Source organism: Dipodomys merriami, unplaced genomic scaffold (assembly GCF_024711535.1).
Source record: "Dipodomys merriami isolate MVZ:Mamm:240054 unplaced genomic scaffold, mDipMer1.0.p SCAF_128, whole genome shotgun sequence".
Lineage (NCBI taxonomy): Eukaryota > Metazoa > Chordata > Mammalia > Rodentia > Heteromyidae > Dipodomys > Dipodomys merriami.
In genome coordinates, this window is record NW_027202582.1 from 1,403,075 (window position 1) to 1,423,131 (window position 20,057).

General features: G+C 55.8%; 1 protein-coding gene across 6 annotated transcripts; it reads right to left on the bottom strand.

The window, feature by feature from the left end:
- Positions 1-2,441: 2,441 nt before the first annotated feature.
- LOC138824272 (RAS guanyl-releasing protein 2) lies at positions 2,442-19,977 on the bottom strand. 6 transcript variants are annotated; one of them, XM_070018010.1, is made up of 17 exons: positions 19,830-19,977; positions 17,188-17,334; positions 16,393-16,499; positions 15,859-15,921; positions 15,462-15,593; positions 14,487-14,637; positions 14,132-14,305; positions 13,910-14,026; positions 11,894-12,175; positions 10,410-10,487; positions 10,082-10,204; positions 9,664-9,779; positions 4,411-4,552; positions 4,015-4,051; positions 3,569-3,745; positions 2,835-2,899; positions 2,442-2,680 (listed from the first exon to the last, which is right to left on the bottom strand). In XM_070018010.1, the coding sequence occupies exons 1-16, from the start codon at positions 19,938-19,940 to the stop codon at positions 2,841-2,843; spliced, it is 2,016 nt and encodes a 671-aa protein (XP_069874111.1). In that variant the 5' UTR covers positions 19,941-19,977; the 3' UTR covers positions 2,442-2,680; positions 2,835-2,840. The 6 variants fall into 6 exon arrangements, with proteins under 6 accessions (XP_069874111.1, XP_069874116.1, XP_069874115.1 ...); XM_070018015.1 differs by lacking the exon at positions 19,830-19,977 and adding an exon at positions 19,226-19,369 and having other exon boundaries at positions 16,393-16,495; XM_070018014.1 differs by lacking the exon at positions 19,830-19,977 and adding an exon at positions 18,981-19,073 and having other exon boundaries at positions 16,393-16,495.
- Between the last annotated feature and the right edge of the window lie 80 nt (positions 19,978-20,057).

Genomic DNA, 20,057 nt, shown 5'->3' on the forward strand with positions numbered 1-20,057 from the left:
TGTCCCCACCCTCAGCTTTGCCCACAAGGGCAGGAAAGGTCACCTGGCTGCTTTGCCACCTCCCTGCCCCTCCCCCTACAGAGATGTCTCCCAGAAAGCCCTAGATGCATACCCTTAGAGCATGGGGGACCCACTACCTCCATCAAGACCCACACCCCACACACAGGTACCCACCCCAGGGGGCACTCCTGGGATATACTGAGCACGTGGCCCTCTCTCATACACACAGGCCAATGCGGGCCCACCAGGGAGCAGCAAATACAATGTGCAGGTCTACACATATGCACAGGCACACACATGAACAGGCACGCACGCACACACACGCGCGCACGCACACACACACATGCACACACAATGGCAAGCTCAGACATCAAATTTTGACACCTGAAAAGGCAGACACGCGTCACACCCTGGGCAGGGCAGCCTTGAGTGTCACACATGCCTGTACACACACTGGGGGAGGCCAGGCTGGGGCCCGGGGGGCGGGGAGCCCACCTCCAGGAGGCAGGGATGGGATGGAGACAGTGCGGGAGGCGGGCAGCGCCGGAGCAAGCTGCTCTTCACCACACAATCGCCGTCTGTTGTTATAGCAACTCAGCCCCCAAATCGTGAAACGGATATTACAGCCTCCAGAGGGGGAAGGGGGGGCTGAGGACAGAAGGAGGGGCAGAGCAGGGGACCCAATAAGGGACAGACCTGAAGCTGAGGTATGACAGGGAGGCAGAAGGGGGTAACCCAAAGTAAGGAACAGGCCAGAAGTGGAGTGGACATGGAGAGATGGACCTTAGGGCTGGGGGAGCACATTCATGGTGGGGGGGGGGGGACTGAGGCCTTGCCAGGTCCGTAGATATTGTACTGGGCAAACAGAAGTTAGGGATACATTTCTACCCCCCAGAACAGTCCCACTCTTTCTGTAGGAACCCCCAGTTTGGGGTGCAAGAAAGATAGCTCTCATTCTCAGGACACCTATGTAGTCCCTTGAACCCTAAGGTCAGAATCCTTAGGAAATCCTTAGGAAACTCCCAGCCACCCCAAGAAGTGGCCTTGGCCTTCAGGTAGTGGTGACCCCCAAAACCTCATGGGTCAAGCTCAGGAGGGAGGAAAAAGCAGGGCAGGGAGAGGCCTCTTCCGGAGCTGAGTGCAGGATCAATATGCATTTCCTCTGGAAGTCACCGTCCTTCAGGCTGGCAGCAGTACCCAGCCAGGAGCTGCGGGACCTGGGAGCACCGCCCCCACCCTGAGGTTCCCTAGCCAGCTCTGGCCTTCATGGCTAGAGCCAAGTGCTCTTCCTCCAGGATTCCTGCAGTGCGTACTCTGTAGCTGCAAGTATTCAGACCACTTGTTTTGTTTTGTTGTCATCATGGGGCTTGAACTCTGGGCCTGGATGCTGTCCCTCTGCTCTTCAGTTCAAGACTAGTGCCCTACCACTTGAGCCACAGCATCACTTCCAGCTTTTTCTGCTAATATGGTGCTGAGGAATCCAACCCAGGGCCTCATGCATGCAAGGCAAGCACTCTACCACTGAGCCACCTGCTCAGCCCCTCAGACCACTTGTTTAATAAAAGAATTTTACTTAAGAGCTGAAGGCTCTGGTGTTATATGACCACTGGGCCCAGTCATTCTGGGGTACAAAGATGCACTAGTTTTTTGGGGTTTGGTGGTTTTTGTTTTTTGTTGTGGTTTTATGGGGGGTTGGCTTTTTTTTTTTTTAACTAATCAGGGCCTGGGTGCTGTCCCTGAACTCTTTTGTTTAAGGCTAGCACTCTACCACTCTGAGCCACAGCTCCACTTCTAGTACTTTTTGTGCTTAATTAGAGATAATTGTCTCACAGACTTTCTTGTCTGGTCTGGCTTTGAACCATGATCCTCAGATCTCAGCCTCCTGAGTAGCTAAGACTACAGGTATGAGCCACAGAGCCTGGCTAGATGAACTGGTTTTATGTCATGAGTCTGGGCTCAGATTCTAGACCCTTCCCAAGATTCTTCAATTCCAAGGTTCCATACTTCCACCCCAGATTCCAGACCCATGTGAGATTCCAGGCCTCCCACACTTCCCTGGTTACAGAGTTCAAGATCCTTGCCGGGCACTGGTGGCCCATGCCTGTAATCCCAGCTACTCAGGAGGCTGAGATCTGAGGATCATGGTTCAAAGCCAGACCAGACAAGAAAGTCTTGAGAGACTCTTATCTCCAATAAACCACTCAGAAAACCAGAAGTGTCGTTGTGGCCCAAGTGGTAGAGCGCTAGCCTTGAAGCTAAAGAACTGAGGAACAGTGCCCGGGCCCAGAGTTCAAGCCCCAAGACCTACGGGGGGAAAAAATAATCCCTATAAGCACATATTCTTGCATTGCCCATCTTACTCCCCCCCGCCCCCCGGCCCACATACACACACACACACAAACACACACACACTTCCCAGCCAGGATTCTAGACTCTGATGGTCCAGGTTAATTACATGGGCCTTTTTATTCCATCTGGAAAATACAAATATTCACAAGAGTCTGTACAACCTTAGGGACACCAGCCCTGGCCCTTGCTGTCCATGCATGCTACCCTTACACCCCACCTCCCAGCCCCAGCCTCCTCTTGTCCCGCCCCCCTCCCCAACCCCAGGCTCCCTATTCTGGTCCCAAGACTTTTTTTTTCCCAAGGCAGGAATGAATCCTTGATGCAATCACATCTGGGAAGAGATAAACAAAACAGAGGTTATGAGGAGGACATTCCCCTAATGGGGGGGGTGGGGAGAATGTGCCTGAGTCATCTATTTCCCAGCACCACCCCTGACTCACCCCAGCCCTTGATGGGGAGCACTGCCAGCACCAGGGAGCACTCACCATCTCTTACAAGTGGATGTCAAACACTCCATCCTCCACCGTCTGCACCTCCTCCTCCCGGATCTCTGTGGGGACGGGGCGGGGGGGGGAAGGGGTGTCACAGAGCCCACCTTTGGATCCCTGTGATACCAGCAGCCCCCCTCGTCACAGGGGACCCCACCCTCAGCTGCCAGTAAGCAATTCCCTGGATGACCCCACGACCCCATTTTTGTTCTTTCTCTAAGTTTTCTTTCTGCCACAGCCACTGATCTCTCAGTGTAGTTTGCTTAAATGTCAACGCTATGTACATTTCACCCAACCCTTCTGCAAGGTTCAATGCAAATGGTTTTATCTTCTCTATTTTTAAGGACTTACGCCAACCCAAGCAGCCAACTGCCTTAGACCCTCAGGTCAACACAGTTATTTATCGAAACCATTCTCAAAAAAAAAAATCATTTAACAAACTGTCACTTAGCAAACTGATGGGAAACTACCACCGGAGAGTGCCCCCCACCCCCCAAGCCAGCTGCGCACCCCAGAGTTATCACAGCAGAAGGACTTCTGTCAGAATAGCCAAAAGGAAAACTGCAGGCAAAGGACTCACACGACTCCCAATCCTTTGTCAACCCTCACTTGTCCTCTCCATTAGCCGCCAAAGGCGGAGAACTACAAAGTCTGGAATGGCCTCCATTCTGCTCGGGTGGCCACAGAGCCCTGCCTATCCCCTGCCAGCAGAGTCCAAGGCTCCCTCTTACCAGGGGGCCGGGACCCACGCCTGCCAGGGCGGGGCAGGGAGAAGCTGAAGGCCCGATGGTGGGAGTGCGTGGGAGATGGAGAGGGTACGGAGCCCTCCAAGCTCACACTCTGGGCCCGGCGCCGGCACTCCACCGACAGGCGGTCCTTGCACTGTTTGTGGCAATTCACACCACAGGCTGCGGGAGGGAAGAGAGGGAGGCCAGTCAGGGGCAGCTGCCCCACCAAAACAAGAGCCTTCTTCCAAAGTGCTCTTGTCCTAATAACCAGTCCATAGCCCCTCTCCAAAGTACCTCCCCAAAACAAAAAAGCTTCCCATCAATCCGCATGCCCCTCTGCTTCCCAGGTCCTGCACTTGGTGGCAATCACCCCTCCAAAGCAAAAATCGCGACCCAGATAGCCGCTCCAACACCCCAGCCCAGCAGCCCGGCAATTTATTCCATCTTACCTCTGCACTTAAGACCCTGCTTGTAGATGCCCAGAATCTGCAAAAGAAGGGGGGACCACGCTGGGGGGATAGGGATTTAGAGGTGATGACCACCTCCTCCTTACTGAGAACAGGGGTCTAAAAGCCTGCCTGGGGGGCCTAGGGCAGGAGAGCAAGGGGCAGGTGGCATTACTGGTTGTGAAGGTTGACCTGGATTGAGGCCTTCCCTCGGGGGCGTGGCTAACAGAGGGGGCGGAGCCCGCCAAAGGGGCTAGGCTGGAGGGCGTGGCCGGTGGGGCGTGGTCATCCGGGGGAGGGGCCAGTCTGAAGTGGGAGGGGCCAGTTGGAAAGGGCAGGGCGTGGACCAAGGCTGCCCAGCTCTGGAAAGGGAGGCCGGCAGAGGTGACTGGGGCTCACCAAAGCTTTGCAGTGGCGGCAAGCGACCGGACGCAAGGAGTTGCTCTCCTGGAAGTTGTGTACGAAGCCCATTCGCCCCCCCAGCACGGAGCTGGAGCGCAGGAAGTAGGAGATCATCTCCTCCCGGCTAATGCAGCCATCCCTAGTGTGGGGGCGAGGGGGGGGAACCTCAGCTCTGGCCTTCCCCATGGGCTGCCCATCGCCGGCCTCGCACACCCCGCTGGGGAGCCCCCTGACTTTGAACCTCTGGTAACAGGGAAGAAGGAAGCCAGACACAAGGACCAGCTGCCACTAATCAGTCGTGAGGTTTTGGCCAAGACACCTTCCTGACAACAACGGGCGATCATATTCCTGCCCAGCCCATGGGGTCACGCAGGCCAAAGTGTGTTCTGCAGGACCTGCTGGGAGGGACCCCTCCCGCCATGAGTTCTGGGGCTGGGCGTGGAGTGAGCCGCACCTGCATGGATTCCACCCGCCTCTCCCCAGGATCCCCTCTAATCCAGTCTCCTGGGGGGGCGGGGAGCCCTTCCACCTACGGGTGTATTTTTAAAGGAAGAGGGTGCATGAATGCTGGTCAGCAACTTCAGTTCAAACCCCAGCCTTATTTAACCACATAGGACTTGAAGCTATTTGGCCACCCAGTGCCTCAGTGTCCTTCTTACCGAATGGGCAGCAAGTGTATTTCCCTACACTTCAAATTTTTTTGTGTGTGTGTACAAGACTCAGTGTGGGCAACAGGCCTTGTCTGAAACTTCCACCTATTATATTTGGGGTTCTAAAGTGTGATTCCCCAGTGTTCTTCCAAGTCAGTGGAGCATTGAGGACAACTGGCCATTTTGAAAAAAAAAATTATCTAAGGTATGTGAGTTTTATCCTGTACATGAAAACCACAATCTTGCTGATTATGGACACTGAAGGAGGGGTGAGAGGCCAAATTGGTAGAGTGTCAGTCAATGAGCAAAAGCATCAGGTACTGAGTTCGAATCCCAGTCTTGGACAAAAAAAAAAAAAAAGAACACTGATGAAAAGCAAGTAAAATCCTGAAAGTATCCAGAAAGACAGGAGGATAGCTTTTTGTGATTTCGAGGGGTTGAGAAGTGTCTTCTTACACATAACAGAAATCTGCCTGAGAAGTCATAAAGCAAAAGACTGACATAGTGAACACACAAAACTTTTGAAATTTTTATACGGAAAAGACAACATAAATGACAGACAGGGAAGAAATATTTGCGAACACATTCGACAGCAACGGGTTAATATCCATTAACACAGATTCTTAAAAAAAATCAATAAGAAAAAGACCAACAAACCCAATAGAATAATGGACAAAGAATAGGAGCAATTAGCAGAAGAAATAGAAGTGGCCCATAAACGTCTGAATAGATAGCCCCCCTCTCATTTGTATTAAAGAAATGCAAATGTAACCAAGACACCGTTTGCCAAGACTGGCAAAATTGTAAAGCTTATTTTAGCCTGGTTCTTGGCAGGGAGGTTGGGACACACAGGCACTTGTACGCTGCTGACTTGGGGGGTTGCTGGTATAACCTTGTCTGAGGTCAGTTTGGCAGCCTCTCTCCTAATTTTTAAATGTGTACCTCATTTGATCCAATTATCCCACTTCTAGGAATTTCTCCTACAGAAATACTGGCCTGAGTGTACGGGTACACGGGTGTTCCCAGCAGCATGGCGTATAATTATAGCACAACGCTGGAGCCGTGTGCATGTCCTTCAACAGAAAGGATGGCTAGGTAAATGATGCCCAGCCAGCCTGTGCAGCTGTTCCCAAGAATGAACTCGTTCTACATAAATCCATATGGGAAGATAGCCAGGATAAGGGGTTTAGTGCAAAGCAAAAGCAAAAGGGGGAAAAAAAGCGAGGAGTTCAGTTCTGTCAAGACAGTGACTAAAACAAAGGTGAAAAGAAAAGAATGAAAATGAGCCCTTTGTGGCTCAAGCTTATACTAAACCACTCAGGAGGTGGCCTTCAGGAGGACTGGTCCAGGCCAGCCTTGAGTGTATGGGAGGGGTCCACAAAACTCCTTCTCAAACAATAGCTGGGCCCAGTGGCAGGTGCCTGTCATCCTAGCCAAGCAGGAGGCTGAGATCAGGAAGACAGCAGTTCTAGGACAGCCAAGGCAGAAAAGTCCATGACTCCTTCCTGTTCAACAGAAGAAGCTGGGTATAGTCATGCATGTCTGTCATCCTAACTATGGACAGAAGAAAGAAAGAAAGAAAGAAAGAAGGAAAGAAAGAAAGAAGGAAAGAAGGAAAGAAGGAAAGAAAGAAAGAAAGAAAGAAAGAAAGAAAGAAAGAAAGAAAGAAAGAAAGAAAGGAAGAAAGGAAGGAAGGAAGGATCACAGTCCAGACTAGACTAGACTGGTCCTTCCAACTATTTCCTATTTGGAAAATAAATAGGACAAGACAGGTGCTGGTGGCTCATGCCCATCATTCTAGCTACTTGGGAGGCTAAGACCTGAAGGATTGAAGTTCAAAACCATCCACAAGACTCCATCTCCAAAATAATCAACAAAATGCCAGAATGGAGGCATAGCTCAAGTGGTAAAGCATCAGCTGTGAGCAAGAAAGCTGAGTGGGCTGCGTACCAGTGGCTCATACTTGAATCCTAGCTACTTAGGAGGCTGAGATCTGAGGATCCTTGGTTCAAAGCCAGCCCAGGGCAGGAAAGTCTGTGAGACTTTATGTCCAATTAACCACCATCTCCAATTAACTGGAAGTGAAGCTGTGGTAGAGCTCTAGCCTTCAGTGACAAAGCTCAGGGACAGCACCTAGGCCCTGAGTTCAAGCCCCACAACTGATTTAAAAAAAAAAAAAAAGCTGAATGACAGCTTGAAACTCTAAGTTCAAATCCTAGTACGTGGTGGCTCACGCCTGTAATCCTAGCTAATCAGGAGGCTGAGATCTGAGGATTTCGGTTCAAAGTCAGCCCAGGCAGGAAAGTCCAGGAGACTTATCTCTAATTAACCACCAGAAAACTGGAAGTGGTGCTGTGGCTCAAGTGGTAGAGCAGCTAGCCTTGAGCTGAAGAGCTGAGGGACAGCACCCAGGCCCAGAGTTCAAGCCCCACAACCAACAAAAAGAAAAAAAAAACCTCCTAGTTCCAACACAAAAATAAACAAAATAACTAGTACCAAAAAGAATTGAAGGAATGACTCAGTGGTAGCGTGCCTGCCAAGCAAGCAGAAGGCCCTTGAGTTCAAACCTCAGTAAAAGAAAGAAGAAAGAAAAAGAGAAGGGGGATGAAGGTGGGGGGAAGAAGGAAATCTCAATGCTACAAATAACTAGATGCTGGTTTGCTGGTTTAAAGTATATCAGAAATCGCTTTAAAACTGGGTGCTTGTGGCTCATATCTGTAATACTAGTTACTCAGGAGGCTCAGATCTGAGGACTGTGGTTTGAAGCTAGCTTGGGCAGGGAAGTATATGAAATTCTTATCTCCAATTAACTACCTAAAAAGCCAAAGTAGAGCTGTGGCTCAAGTGGTTCAAGTGGTAGTGTCCTAGCCTTGAACAACACAACAAAAAACAACCTCAGAAAAAGTGCCTAAGCCCCAAGTTCATAAACATTTTTTTTCTTTTATATGCATAGATGACTTTTCAAAAAATGGAAGCCTCAAGCTCAAGAAATGAGAGAACTTTGGGACAAAGCCAGGAGCTGGGGGCTGGTTGTGGGAGCAGGTTTCTGGTCTTCAATGGTTTTTGGTTTTGTTTTTTTCGTCTTGATTTTGTGGCGGGGAGGGGGGTCCCGGAGAATGTTGGGGGGGACAGTACTAAGGATTGAACTCAGTGTCCCCTACACTCTATATTTGAGCCATGCCTACCCCAGGACTTTTGCTTTTAGTTGCTTTTCTTTTTTGCTGGTCCTGGGTGCTGACCCTGAGCTTCTTTTGCTCAAGGCTAGTGCTCTACCATTTGAGCCACAGCGCCACTTCCAGCTTTTCCTGAGTAGTTTATTGGAGATAAGAGTCTCATAGGCTTTCCTGACTGGGCTGGCTTCAAACCATGATCCTCAGCTCTCAGCTTGCTAAGTAACTAGGATTACAGGCCTGAGCCACTGGTGCCCAGCTTTTAGTTGTTTTTTTTTTTTTTCAGGCTTGGTCATAATCCTTCTATTTCTACCTCCTGATTAGGTGTGCTGACAGGTGTGTACCAACACTGCTTACTTATTGGATAAAACAGGGTCTTGATAACTTTTGCCTGGTCTGACTTCCACACTATGAACTTCTTGATAGAATCTTCCTAAGTAGCTGGGACAGGAATGACATACCTAGCTTCCTGTGGAGTTTTGTTATATGGAGAGGGAAAAAGAAAAAGAAAAAAAAAAAAACAAGAGTTTTGAAATACAGGTCACATTTAAAAATAAATCGACCTGGCATGGAGTGTAAATTTTGATTGGGATTTTGTCTGCTCAGCAAAAAAATGGAGCATAAACATGGTGGCAGAGGGCATGGCTAACCTACTTCAGAGAACCAGCTGCTTTCCTGAATTGTCAGCATCTGAATTGTGGCTAAGTGGGTGCTGCGAATTATAGGCTTTTCTTTTTTCTTTCTTTCTTTCTTTTTTTTTTTTGTGCTGCAACTGGGGCTTGAACTCAAGGCCTCTTTCACTCAAGGCTGGCTCTCTACCACTTGAGCCACACTTTCACTTCCAGTATTTGTGTGTGTGTGTGTATCAAAGTCCTGGGTTTTGAACTCAGGGCCTGGGTGCTGTCCCTGAGCAAAAGTTTTACCCAAGACCAGTGCTCTACCACTTGAGCCACAGAGCCATTCCTGCCTTTTTCTGAGTAGCTTAATGGAGAGAAGAGTCTCAAGGACTTTTCTGCTCAGGCTGGCTTCGAACCGTGATCCTCAGATCTGTCTCCTGTGTAGCTAGGATTACAGGTGTGAGCCATCAACACCCAGCTCTCGGGACTTTCTTATCTACTCATTAAGCCCAGGGCTCCACTTGCCCATACTTTGGCCACCGTGAGCTTCATAAATAAAGCAGCCTTCATGTGGCAAAGGTCCCCGGGCTCACCATCTTTGAAAGACTCAGGTGGAACCTAAACTAATACAATACTAATACTGTTTCTGTCGTCAGCAGCCTCTTCTCACCCCAAAACATAGCCACCCCCTCCCCCACCACTGACTACTTCCCAGTCAGCCAGGACCATCTGGGTCAACGGCCTCTTCTGGCTCATGAAGGGGAAGTGGACAGGGCGCCTTCCCTCTCCCCCAGGCCCCAGCCCAGTCCTCACTGGTTCTGGTCGAGGTCCCCAAAGGTGCTGAGATAAGGGAAGTTGCCCCGAATGATCTGGAATTCCTCCTGGGAGATGTGGCCATCGCCATCAACATCAAAATTCCGGAATACAGACTAGGGGTGTACAGAGTGACAGGCAGAGGCAGAAGAGGGGATGAATAAAAGGTTCATGAGGGCCTGTCCCTCCCCACAGGCCCGTCTATACTCTAAAGAGAGTCACAGATGTCCCCCACCACCCCGGCTCCGTAACCTGCCCTTCCACCCAGCAGCTGGCCTGCGGCCAGGTCCCGTGCCCCAGTGCCTCTTGGTCCGTACACTGTGACACTAGTGCTATGTCATAGGGCAGGACTCTGGCAAAGTTGGCATTTACCGACTACCACTTCTACCAGCGGACTTTGGTCTCTGTGAAGTCTCACCTCCACCATCTTCTCAATGTGTTCTGCCACAAGGGCCTGGTCCAGCTTGGGCTTGGCAGCTGAGGTCCACTCCTCTAACACGGGGGGCCGCGGAGGTGGGGTGCAGCTTGTGGGGCTGGTCGGCTGCAGGAGTGATCAGGCCTGAGCTAGGAAGTGGTGGCAGCCCAGGGCCCAGAAAAACAGAGAGAGGATCTGGGGCTGCCGGGGAGAAGGCAGCCCTTCCTAGCCCAGCGGTTCCCCCCAGGATCCCTCTGTCAGGCCGGCAGAGCCTCCAGCTGGGATGGATTCTTGGGCAGGGCAAAGTGGAGAGCTGGGGCTCCTCCCTCACCGAAGACTTGGAGCGTGGTTCTCGCTGCAGAGACAGCTGGTACAGCTCATCCTCCGTCTGATACTGGTCCAGAGACACCTGGGACACACAAGTCGGCTCTCATCCTCTGGCCAGGGCTGTTCCTACAAGCCCCCAGCCCAGGGCTATAGGGCCACCTAGAGGCCACAATTCAGCCAGACTGTAACCAAAGGTAGACTCAGAACACGCGGTAGTGACCCCCTGCTCTGGCCAGCACTCACACAGCTTGGCCCCCAACTTTGAACCCAATGCACTGCCAAACTCCCAGACAGGAAGCCAAATCAGAACTCAGCCCCGAGCTGTGAAATCCATCCAGAATCCAGCTCAGATTGCAACCCCAGCCCCAGCCACAAGCCACTAAGAAAGAATCCACTCCAAACCCTCCAACTTCATTCCCAGTCTGTCATCTAAAAAGCTTATACCAGGCTGGGAAGGTGGCTCAGTGGTAGAGTGCTTGCCTTGCATGCACGAGGCCTGCCCTGGGTTCGATTCCTCAGCACCGCATAGGCAGAAAAAGCTGGAAGTAGTGCTGTGGCTCAAGTGGTAGAGCACTAGCCTTGAGCTGAAGAGCTGAGGGACAGCGCCCAGGCCCAGAGTTCAGACCCCACAACAGGCAAAAAAAAAAAAAAAAAATCGTACCATTCGAGCTGGGTGCCAGTGGCTCACACCAGTAATACTAGCTACTCAGGAGGCTGAGATCTGAGAATTGAGGTTTGACACCAATCCAAACAGGAAACTTCATTGACTCTTTTCTCCAATTAAACAGCAAGAAGCTGGAAGTGGAAGTGTGACTCAAGTGGTAAAGCACCAACGCTGAGTAAAAAAGCTATAGGACAGCATCCAGGCCCTGAGTTCACACACACACACACACACACACTATAGATGGATAGATCGATAGATAGATCGATAGGTAGATAATTTATAGACCTCAACTCCCACTCTAGACCTCCAAACTTAAATACAAGGCCAAAACTTAGCTAGGAGCTCACAGCCACATTAGAATCCACCCCCCTCTCACCCTGCCACAGGCTTGAGCTCAGCCACAAATCTCTTTTTTTTTTTTTTGGTCCCGTCATGGGGCCTGAACTCTGGGCCTGAGCGCTGTCCCTCAGCTCTTCAGCTCAAAGCTAGCGCTCTACCACTTGAGCCACAGCGCCACTTCCAGCTTTTTTCTTTTTGCTTATGTGGTGCTGAGGAATCTAACCCAGGGCCTCAGGCATGCAAGGCAAGCGCTCTACCACTGAGTCATCTTCCCAGCCCTCAGCCTCAAATCTTAAACACAATCCAGTGACAGGCACTCATCCTAGAACCCAAAGCCCAGGCCCAGGCTCCAGAGCAGCCCCAAAGGCCACACCACGCCTGGGAGCCATCTCAGTGCTTACTGCCCAGGCCACATCTCAGTTCCTTGGCCAGAAGCCAGAAGCCCAGGCCAACCCCACAGGCAGGACCAGCCGTCAGCCCCTCACCATGAGCAGGCTCAGCAGGTCATGGTTGGCCTGCATGGGTGGCCTTAAGCTGGTCACCATGGCCAGCTGCTCCAGGATGCTGAAAAGCTGTTTCATCTTGGTGCCATTGAGCCGGGTGCGGGCAGGGTCCAGCCAGTCGGGCAGTGCCAGCTGCAGGGCCACCAGATCCTTGAGATGCACACCCAGGATAGGAAAGCGGAAGCCCACACAGGCTGCCAGCCGGCGTCGGTAGTTACCGTAGTTGCCTGTGGCAGTCACCAGTTCTGTCAGACTTTCCCAGAGCTGTGAAGCAAAGGACAGAGGGTCATTCACAGCACTCACAGGTACCCCACTCACCGTCAGTCCTGGGGTGCAGAAAAGGATGATGATCAAGGGCAGGGATAGGAGAAAAGGCAAAATCCTCCCCAACTCTCCCCTACCACCAGTCCCCTCAACCTCTAGAGGTTAGAGTTCGCAGGTCATGAGTTCAAGATAACATCTATTGCCAAATACCACACCTCTACACCGGACCTGGACAAAGGTTATCATCGACTAAGCTTGAACTCTGGGTCTGGGCACTGTCCCTGAGCTCCTTTTACTCAAGACTAGCAATCTACCATTTGAGCCACAGCACCACTTCCGGCTTTTTCTATGCTTGTGGTACTGAGGAATCGAACCCAAGACTTCATGCATTTGAGGCAAGCACTCTACCACTAAGCCACATTCTTAGGCTCACTGACATTTAGTAGAAGAAGAAACTGAGGGCCTGAGTGCTGTCCCTAAGCTTTTGTGCTCAAGGCTAGTGCTCTACTACTGTGAGCCACAGCAACAATCCCAGCTTTCTGGTAGTTAACTGAGATAAGATTCTCACAAACTCTCCTGCCCAGGCTGGCTTTGAATCATGATCCTCAGATCTCAGCCTCTTGAGTTGCTAGGATAACATGAGCCACCAACACCCAGCTTTTTTTTTTTTTTTAACAGTGCTGGAGGTGGAATCCAGGGCCTTTCCACGTGCCAGGCAAGTGCTCTGCTACTGAGCTACACCCCCGGCTGGAGTAATACTGTTTTATTTCTTGAGCTGAAGATGGTTACACAAGCATTTTATGGGGTTTGTTTTTGTGGGGGGGAGGGGCTTGTGGGGGAAGGATAGGTATTTTAGTTTTTGTTCTTAAAAGAATATTTCACTGGGGCTGGGTAGGTGGCTCAGTGGTAGAGTGCTTGCTCTGCATGCATGAGGCCCTGGGTTCGATTCCTCAGCACCACATAAGCAGAAAAAGCCGGAAGTGGTGCTGTGGCTCAAGTGGTAGAGCACTAGCCTTGAGCTGAAGAGCTGAGGGACAGCGCCCAGGTCTATTTCACTATGTAGTCCAGGCTGGCTTTGAACTTGAGTTCATCCTGGACCCTCTGCCTCCCCAGTAGCTGGGATTACAAGCATGCCCCATCGGGTCCAGCTTTACACACAAGCATTTTCTTTATCATTTGTCTTTCAACTGTCCTAATGTTTTACATATATTTCTATAGCTCTATTGCCCAATTGTATGCGTGTGTGTGTGTGTGTGTGTGCGCGTGCGCGCGCTCGCGTACACAGTAGTTCTGGGGCTTGAACTCAGGCCTGCGTGCTGCCCTTGAGCTCCTTTGTGCTTGAGTCTAGCACGCTACCACTTGAGCCACAGTGCCACTTCTGGCTTTTTGTGAGTAGTTTATTGGAGATCATGAATCCCAAGGGAACTTTCTGCCTAGGCTGGCTTTGAACCCCAATCCTCAGATCTCAGCCTCTCAAGTAGCTAGGATGACAGGCGTGAGCCACGGGCGCGAGGCTTTTCTCCAATAGTTTTATAAAAATAGGAAAAAGCACCAGCTCTGGGGTCAGGCAGGCCAGGGCACCTCCCCCTTCCGCCTGCATTGCGAAACCTCGGGAAAACTCTTAACCCCTTCAAGCCTCCGTGTCCTCCACCGGCAGAGGTGGACAATAACAATAACGGCCAGCCCCAGCCCTGCAGTTGAGAAGGTGGCAGACCCCTCCCAGGTCCCGAGCACCTTGATGGTTTCAGGGCTGACGTGGCTGTGGGTCTCCTTGAGACGGGAGATGGAGCTGTGGCTCAGGCCCCCGACCACCGCCATCAGTGTGTTGAAGTTCTGAAGCTGCAGCAGCTTCTGGAGACACATGAGGAGGGAAGGCAGTGAGCGGAGAGGAGGCCAGGAAAAGGCGTGGCCTGCCTGGCCCGCGGACGCACTGAGGGTGCGGGGGAGGGAGGGCACCTCTGCCACGTGCACAAAGTGCGTGATGACCAGGGCCCGCTGAGGGGCGGTGGGCTTGCTGAGGATCATGAGCTGCACCCACTGGGAGACGCTGTTGAACAGGGAGATGAATCGCTCCAACACCGGGTTGTCCACCGTGCAGCCGTGAGTCACAAAGCTATGGTAGTCCTGAAACTGAGGGCAGGTGGGGGAGTGGCTCAAAGGTGGGGTCCCCTCCCCGCACCCATGGCTGCCCTTTTGTGAGCCCTTCAACTCTCCCTGTGACCCAGCCTGGTCCAAAGACCCTCTCTCCATGGAACTTCCCTCCCCCTTCCCCGCCCATGCTGGATCCCCACCACAAGCCCTTGGGCCACACCAGGATCTTGGAGAAGGAGCGATACTCCAAGTAGGTAAGGTGCTCCGCCAGCTCCATGGGTTCCAGGTGGTCGAACAACAGGGACATCTTGCGCTTTTTCTGTTCCATGGGGTTCCGCTGGGTCACCTGCCGCTTCCACTTGTATGTGGGGCTGGGGGAGGAGGGTTGGTGAGGCCGGGCTGGGGTACCCTCTGTCTCCTGTGGCCCCACACCGCACAGGGGCACACTTCGAGCCACTGTCCTACATCCATTTGTCCCCAGTCCCAGCAACGTCTCTGCTTCTCCCCACCTTGCCAGATCTCTCTCCCTCTCTCCCTCTCTCCCTCTCTCTCTCTCTCTCTCTCTCTCTCTCTCTCTCTCTCTCACACACACACACACACACACACACACACACACATACACAAACACTTCTGGACAACGTACTCTGTGCCAGGCACTGTGCTAAGGCGCGAGGAGACAGAGATGAGCAAGACACGTTTCCTGCCCTCGAGGAGCTCACAGTCTACTGAGGGAGACAGACACAGAGACACGTGATCACCAGACAGCAGGACACATGGCCCCAGGCCTCGGAGCAAGAGTCTGCACAAAGGGCCATGGGAAGACGAAAAGGAACAATACATTCTGCCCAGCCCTCAACCTGGGAAGCCTTCACACCAGAGCTGAGTCTTGGTGACAAGGAAGAGAGGGACAAGGACAGCGACAAGGGTGAGGATGCAGGGCTCAGACAATGGTGCACGGTCCCCGGTGGAGGCCACAGCATGAGGAGTGTGGGATGCGCAGTGGCCCATGGGAAATGAGGCTGGCTGGAAACCATGAAAAAACTTTCACAGCCTACCGGAAGGTAGAGAGCGCCATGGCAGTCTAAAAGCAAGAGAGTGACATGACCCCCATTCATTCGATTCAACAGACATTTATTAAGCGCAGGTGGTGTGGGGTGCTGATCCCCCCCACACCCCTGAGGGCCCCCCCACGCACACGCTGTCGATGTCGATGAGGCTGCTGTGCCGGCGGTTCCCTTCTTGGTCCAGGAGAGCCTTCAGCTCCTTGATCTGCTCAGCCAGCTCAGGGTTCAGGTCAAACTCCGCTGGGAATGCTGAAATCCAGTATCTGGCAAAGGAGTGGAGTCACCCACAGCAGCCCTTCCCCACCATCCCCAAAAGGGGGGGGGCACCCAAGGTGTTCCATCCACCTTCCCACTGGTCAGCTAGGAACAGGAGGGCTGGGTAGATGGCTGGACCACACCTGCACAGCCCACCTGAACAGCGCCAGGAGGAAACCCATAGGACCCAAGGGTGCTGTCCACTCTTCCAGCCTATCTGAAGTCTGAGAGAAGGGACAAGAGGAGGGGCTAGGGCCCCAGAGGGAGACTCACCTGACTAGGTGGCACGTCTTCACCTGTAGGGAATTGGAGTTGTCCTTCCGTGATTGTTGGTAGGTGAAGGGCAGTTAAGGGAAATAAGGCTGGAGGCTAACACTCAGAAGGGGGCGGAGCCTGATCCCTGACAGGAGTGCGGGGTGGGGCCTGGGCAGGTAGAAACTCTGTAAAAGGTGCGGAGGATGAAGGCCTGGGTTCTGGGAGGATGCTGGGTGAGGCATCAGCGTGGGAGGGGCCGTGGGTGGGAGGGAACTGCTGTATTCTATGGGAGGCTGAGAGTAGGCTCTGAGAGAGGTAAAGAGGCTGCCAGGCCAGAGCTGGGGCAGATCATAGACCCTAGGGAAGGTGAAGGGCAAAGCCTAGGCTCAGGAGAGCCTTTGTGGCCAGGATAGGAGAGAGGAGGGTTGAGAGAGGTTGAGAGAGAGAGAGAAAGAGAGAGAGAGAGAGCGCCCAGGCAAGGAATTGTGGGATACCGGAGGGGCACCAGGACCAGCTCAGGGACAGCAAGACCTGGGAGGCTGGGAAGGATATATGTGGAGCAGTTTGGCCGCCAGCTGGGATGATGGGATGTACCAGGGGTGCATCATGAGGAACATGCGCACCAGCTGCGGATCCCGCACCTTCCCGGAATCATCTAACTCAGAAGGGTCAAAGAGAAGCAGGCTGAAGAGAAGAGACCTTGGTGCCAAAGCTCAGATCCCTAAACCCTAGTCTGCAACCTCCAGAACAGTGGGGCCGCAGCTGCACCATTGACCCTGCCTACCTCCTGCCTTCCCAGGTCTTCTCACAAGCAGCAGGCCAATGGGAAAGGAAAGGCAGGGTGGGAGAGGGAGTAGGGCTGCACCAGAGACTCAGGAGGGAGGGGAGCTCTGTGGAGGCCCCATCTTCCAGAGGGAAACCAGCTGGGCCCAAGGAGCCTGGGGCCCCCCCAAAAGTCAAGAATCTAGAGGTCATTTCCTGAATGTTGGGGGAAGGGGCACCCCGTTTGCCAGATAAGTCCATCCCCCACATCTGCCGGAAACAGCTCCCAGGCCTGAGAGATAGTGAGTTCCTCTGGATCCCCATGGGAGACAGATAAGGTCCCTCCTGTGTCAGAGCAGGGACGAGGTCCTTTCCCTCCCCGCCAGCTATCACCTAAGACCAGGGGAAGGGGACAGGCCATCGGTAGCATGACCATCTCTCTACTCTGCCATGAGGAGGGGCTTTCCTTGAGGCGGGGGTCCTGGCCAGGGTTCTATCTTGAAGCCCAGATCCTGGGGGTGCCGGGTCCTGGCTAGGTGGGGGAGGCCCAGATTCTGGTTTGGTGTCCCGTCCCGTGCCACTCACCAAAGGCTTCGATGCAACCCCGGAGCAGCTCCTCCACCGTGCAGCCCTTGTCCAGGTCCAGGGTGCTCGCCATGGCCACCAACGCCCCGTAGGCCTGGCCAGGCCGGGCTTAGGAAGGCTCCTCTCCGGCTGGGACCCGGCCCGGTCCTGGGGGAAGCAGAGCTGGAGTCTGGAGTCGGCAGGCGACGCGGGCAGCAGCGGGGCGGGGCGGGCACGCCCCCTGCCGGGCAGGGCCGGAGTTGACGCCGCGGTCACTCCCGGGGTTAAACGGCCCCACCGGGGATGGTGCAACCCGCTGGTTGGGAAATGGGCCCACAAGACGCTTCCGGCCCATCCTCCGAGTCGCGGGCGGGAGGGCCGCGGGGCTCCCCGGGGGGTGGGGGAGATGGGGGCTCCCCGGGACTCCAGGGGTCGGAGATGCCCCCGTGTCCCCAGGCCCTGCCACTCCTCGCCGCTGCTCCCCAGGCACCTGCAGCGCCCCGCAGCTCGGCGCGGCGCCCCTCCTGCTCCCCTCCCTCCCTCCCAGCCTCCCCTCCCCCGCAGGGTTATTTTGGGAACCCGGAGCCTGAGGGGACCTCGGAGGAATTTCTTCTCCCCGGGATGGGCTAGGGGGGGGGAACCCAGGCCCGCGTGCCCCCGCCCGGGCGCCCCGCGCGGGGGAGGCCCGCCCTCGGGGAGGCGCGGGAGGGGAGAAGCGCATTCCTGGGGCGGGGGAGCCCGGGTTGGGGGGAGGCGTCCGCGGGAAGCCGAGCCTGGGAACGCGCGTGCTCCCAGGCCCCCTCCAAGGGCGGTCCCGGCTCGGCCGGGGTCCCGGGTCCCCTTCCCCCCCCCCCACCTTGCACGGGCGACCTGAGCGCACCGGGTAGGGTGCCCGGGAGGGGGCGCGGGCACCGTGGGGGGGGGGTCGTTGCGGGCATGACACCACGAGCGCCCCGATCCTTGGCGGGGACTATGCGGGGACCGACACCTACTCCACACCCGAGTCCTTTCCCGGAGGACAGGGGTCCCCCCCGAGGTGCAGGAAGCCCCCACCCCCGGCCCACACGAGGTCACAAGCCCTCACCTCCCGGACCCCGCCGCTCGCACAATGGCACCCGGCCCCGCGCACACCTGCACCCGGGGACCCTCAGGGACACTGCCCGCCCAGCTCGGGGACCCGGGGTGCGGGCGTGGGCCAGGGCGCCTCTCCCACCTACTGGTCCCTGGTCAGCCGGGTCAGCGTCCGGTCCCGCGCGCAGCGGCGCTGACATCTGCGCACGTGTGCACGCAGGTCGGCGCCTCTCCACGCACGGACTCTCCCACACACGCACACACCCCCGTGGGTGCGACACGCCCCTCCTGCCGTGCCTCCCTCTCCGTGCCCGCCCCAGGGCCCCGATCCGAGGAGCCTGGCCCCGAGGACGGGGCGCTGTCCCAACGCGAGCCCGCCATGCCGGGCGGGGTCCTCCGCGGACTTCTCGGGACTTTCCCCTCGCGCCTCGCCCGCAGCCCCCCGCCGGGCTCCGCGGCTTCCTCGCCGAGTGACCTTGAGAAGCACTTGGCCTCACGGAGCCTCGATGTTTCCCATCTGTCAAATGGGGGCGTGCAGGGGGAGCCCCCCCGGCAGGGAGGTGCAGGGGAGAAGCGGGCGCGTGGTGGGCGCGCCCCTCCCGCGGGGGCCCGGCGCTCTCCGCCGCTCCCCGGCCTGGGGTCCGAACACTCCCCACCCACCCTCGTCCCGGTCGGCCGGCGCCGCCCCTCGGGCCGCGCCCTCCTCCGCCCCGCGCCCCGCTCGCGCGCTCCCGCTCACTTACTCTCGGGACCCGCAGCAAGGAGCCCGCACCCGGCCGGCCGGCACCGCCTCCGTGCGCTCCCGCCCGCCGGCCTCGCTGCGGCGGCTGCGGCCCAGCTCCCCCGCCGCCCCGCCCCCTCCCCGCCCCGCCCGCCCCGCGCGGGGCTCCGCACCGCCGGCCGCGCCTCCTCCACTCGGGCTCCCCCTCGCCCCGCACGCGGCCGGGCCCTGCGGCGGCGGTGGCGGCGGCTTAACCCCTCCCCTTACCGTGCCGCACTGCCCCCCGGCCCGGGCTGCGCGCGGGCGGGGCGGGGGCGCCGCGCCCCGAGCCTCGCCGCGGAGGGGGAGGGGGTCTTCCGAAAGCCCCCTCCCCCGCCCCGGACGCTCCCGGGTGTCGATCGGGAGGAAGCCGGGAGGGGCAGGAAGCGGACTGCGGTGGGCAAGGGGCGCCCCGCCCAGCCCCCCGCCCGGGTTCCTGTTTTCGAGACAAACCGTTCCCACGGGGCAACCCGGGCCGGGCGCCTTCCTGCGGGTGGTGGGGGGCCCAGCCCGGGCGGCCGGGCCGAGGGGGCCGAGGGGGCCGAGGGGCCTGGTGACCGTCCGTCCACGGAAGGAGGGGCGAGGACAATCGAGATGGGAGCTGCGGGGCGGGCAGCAGCCCGAGCGGCGGGGAATGGAAACCACGCTACCTGCAGAACTAGCCCGACGTCTGGGAACGGGGCGGGGGGGGGGGGTGGTGGCGGGGACTGGAGGCCTGGGCCAAGGCGAGGAGGACCCTGGGAGGGGCAGCCGCAGGCAGTTGGGGTCCCCACAAGCCCTGCCTGGGGGAAGCAGTAACAGTTTCCGGCCATTGGGGTTCAAACACACTCACTCTGAAACCAGCGGCCCCAAGCGTCCCCGCCTCGGGCCGGGAGGCAGATCTCCCCGGCACCGCAGGAACGAGGGACCCACAAACAGGCCATTTCTGATCCTGTTTCCCCATAATTGGGCGGGAGGTCGCTCGGTCTTAGCCCAAACAGTCTGTGACTCTCCCCCTGTCCTGGACCTCCCCCGATTTTAGACTGAACCATAGCCACCTGCTAAGAGACCCTAAAAACGC

Bases quoted from the DNA above. Each gene is read 5' to 3' on its own strand.
- LOC138824272 (XM_070018010.1), bottom strand. From the start codon at position 19,940: ATGGGGAAACAGGATCAGAAATGGCCTGTTTGTGGGTCCCTCGTTCCT. The intron at 14,027-14,131 runs GTGCCCTCCCTC...ATGTGTCTCCAG, and splicing joins ACTTTGTGCACGTGGCAGAG to AAGCTGCTGCAGCTTCAGAA. The intron at 10,205-10,409 runs GTGAGGGAGGAG...TCACTCCTGCAG, and splicing joins AACCACGCTCCAAGTCTTCG to CCGACCAGCCCCACAAGCTG.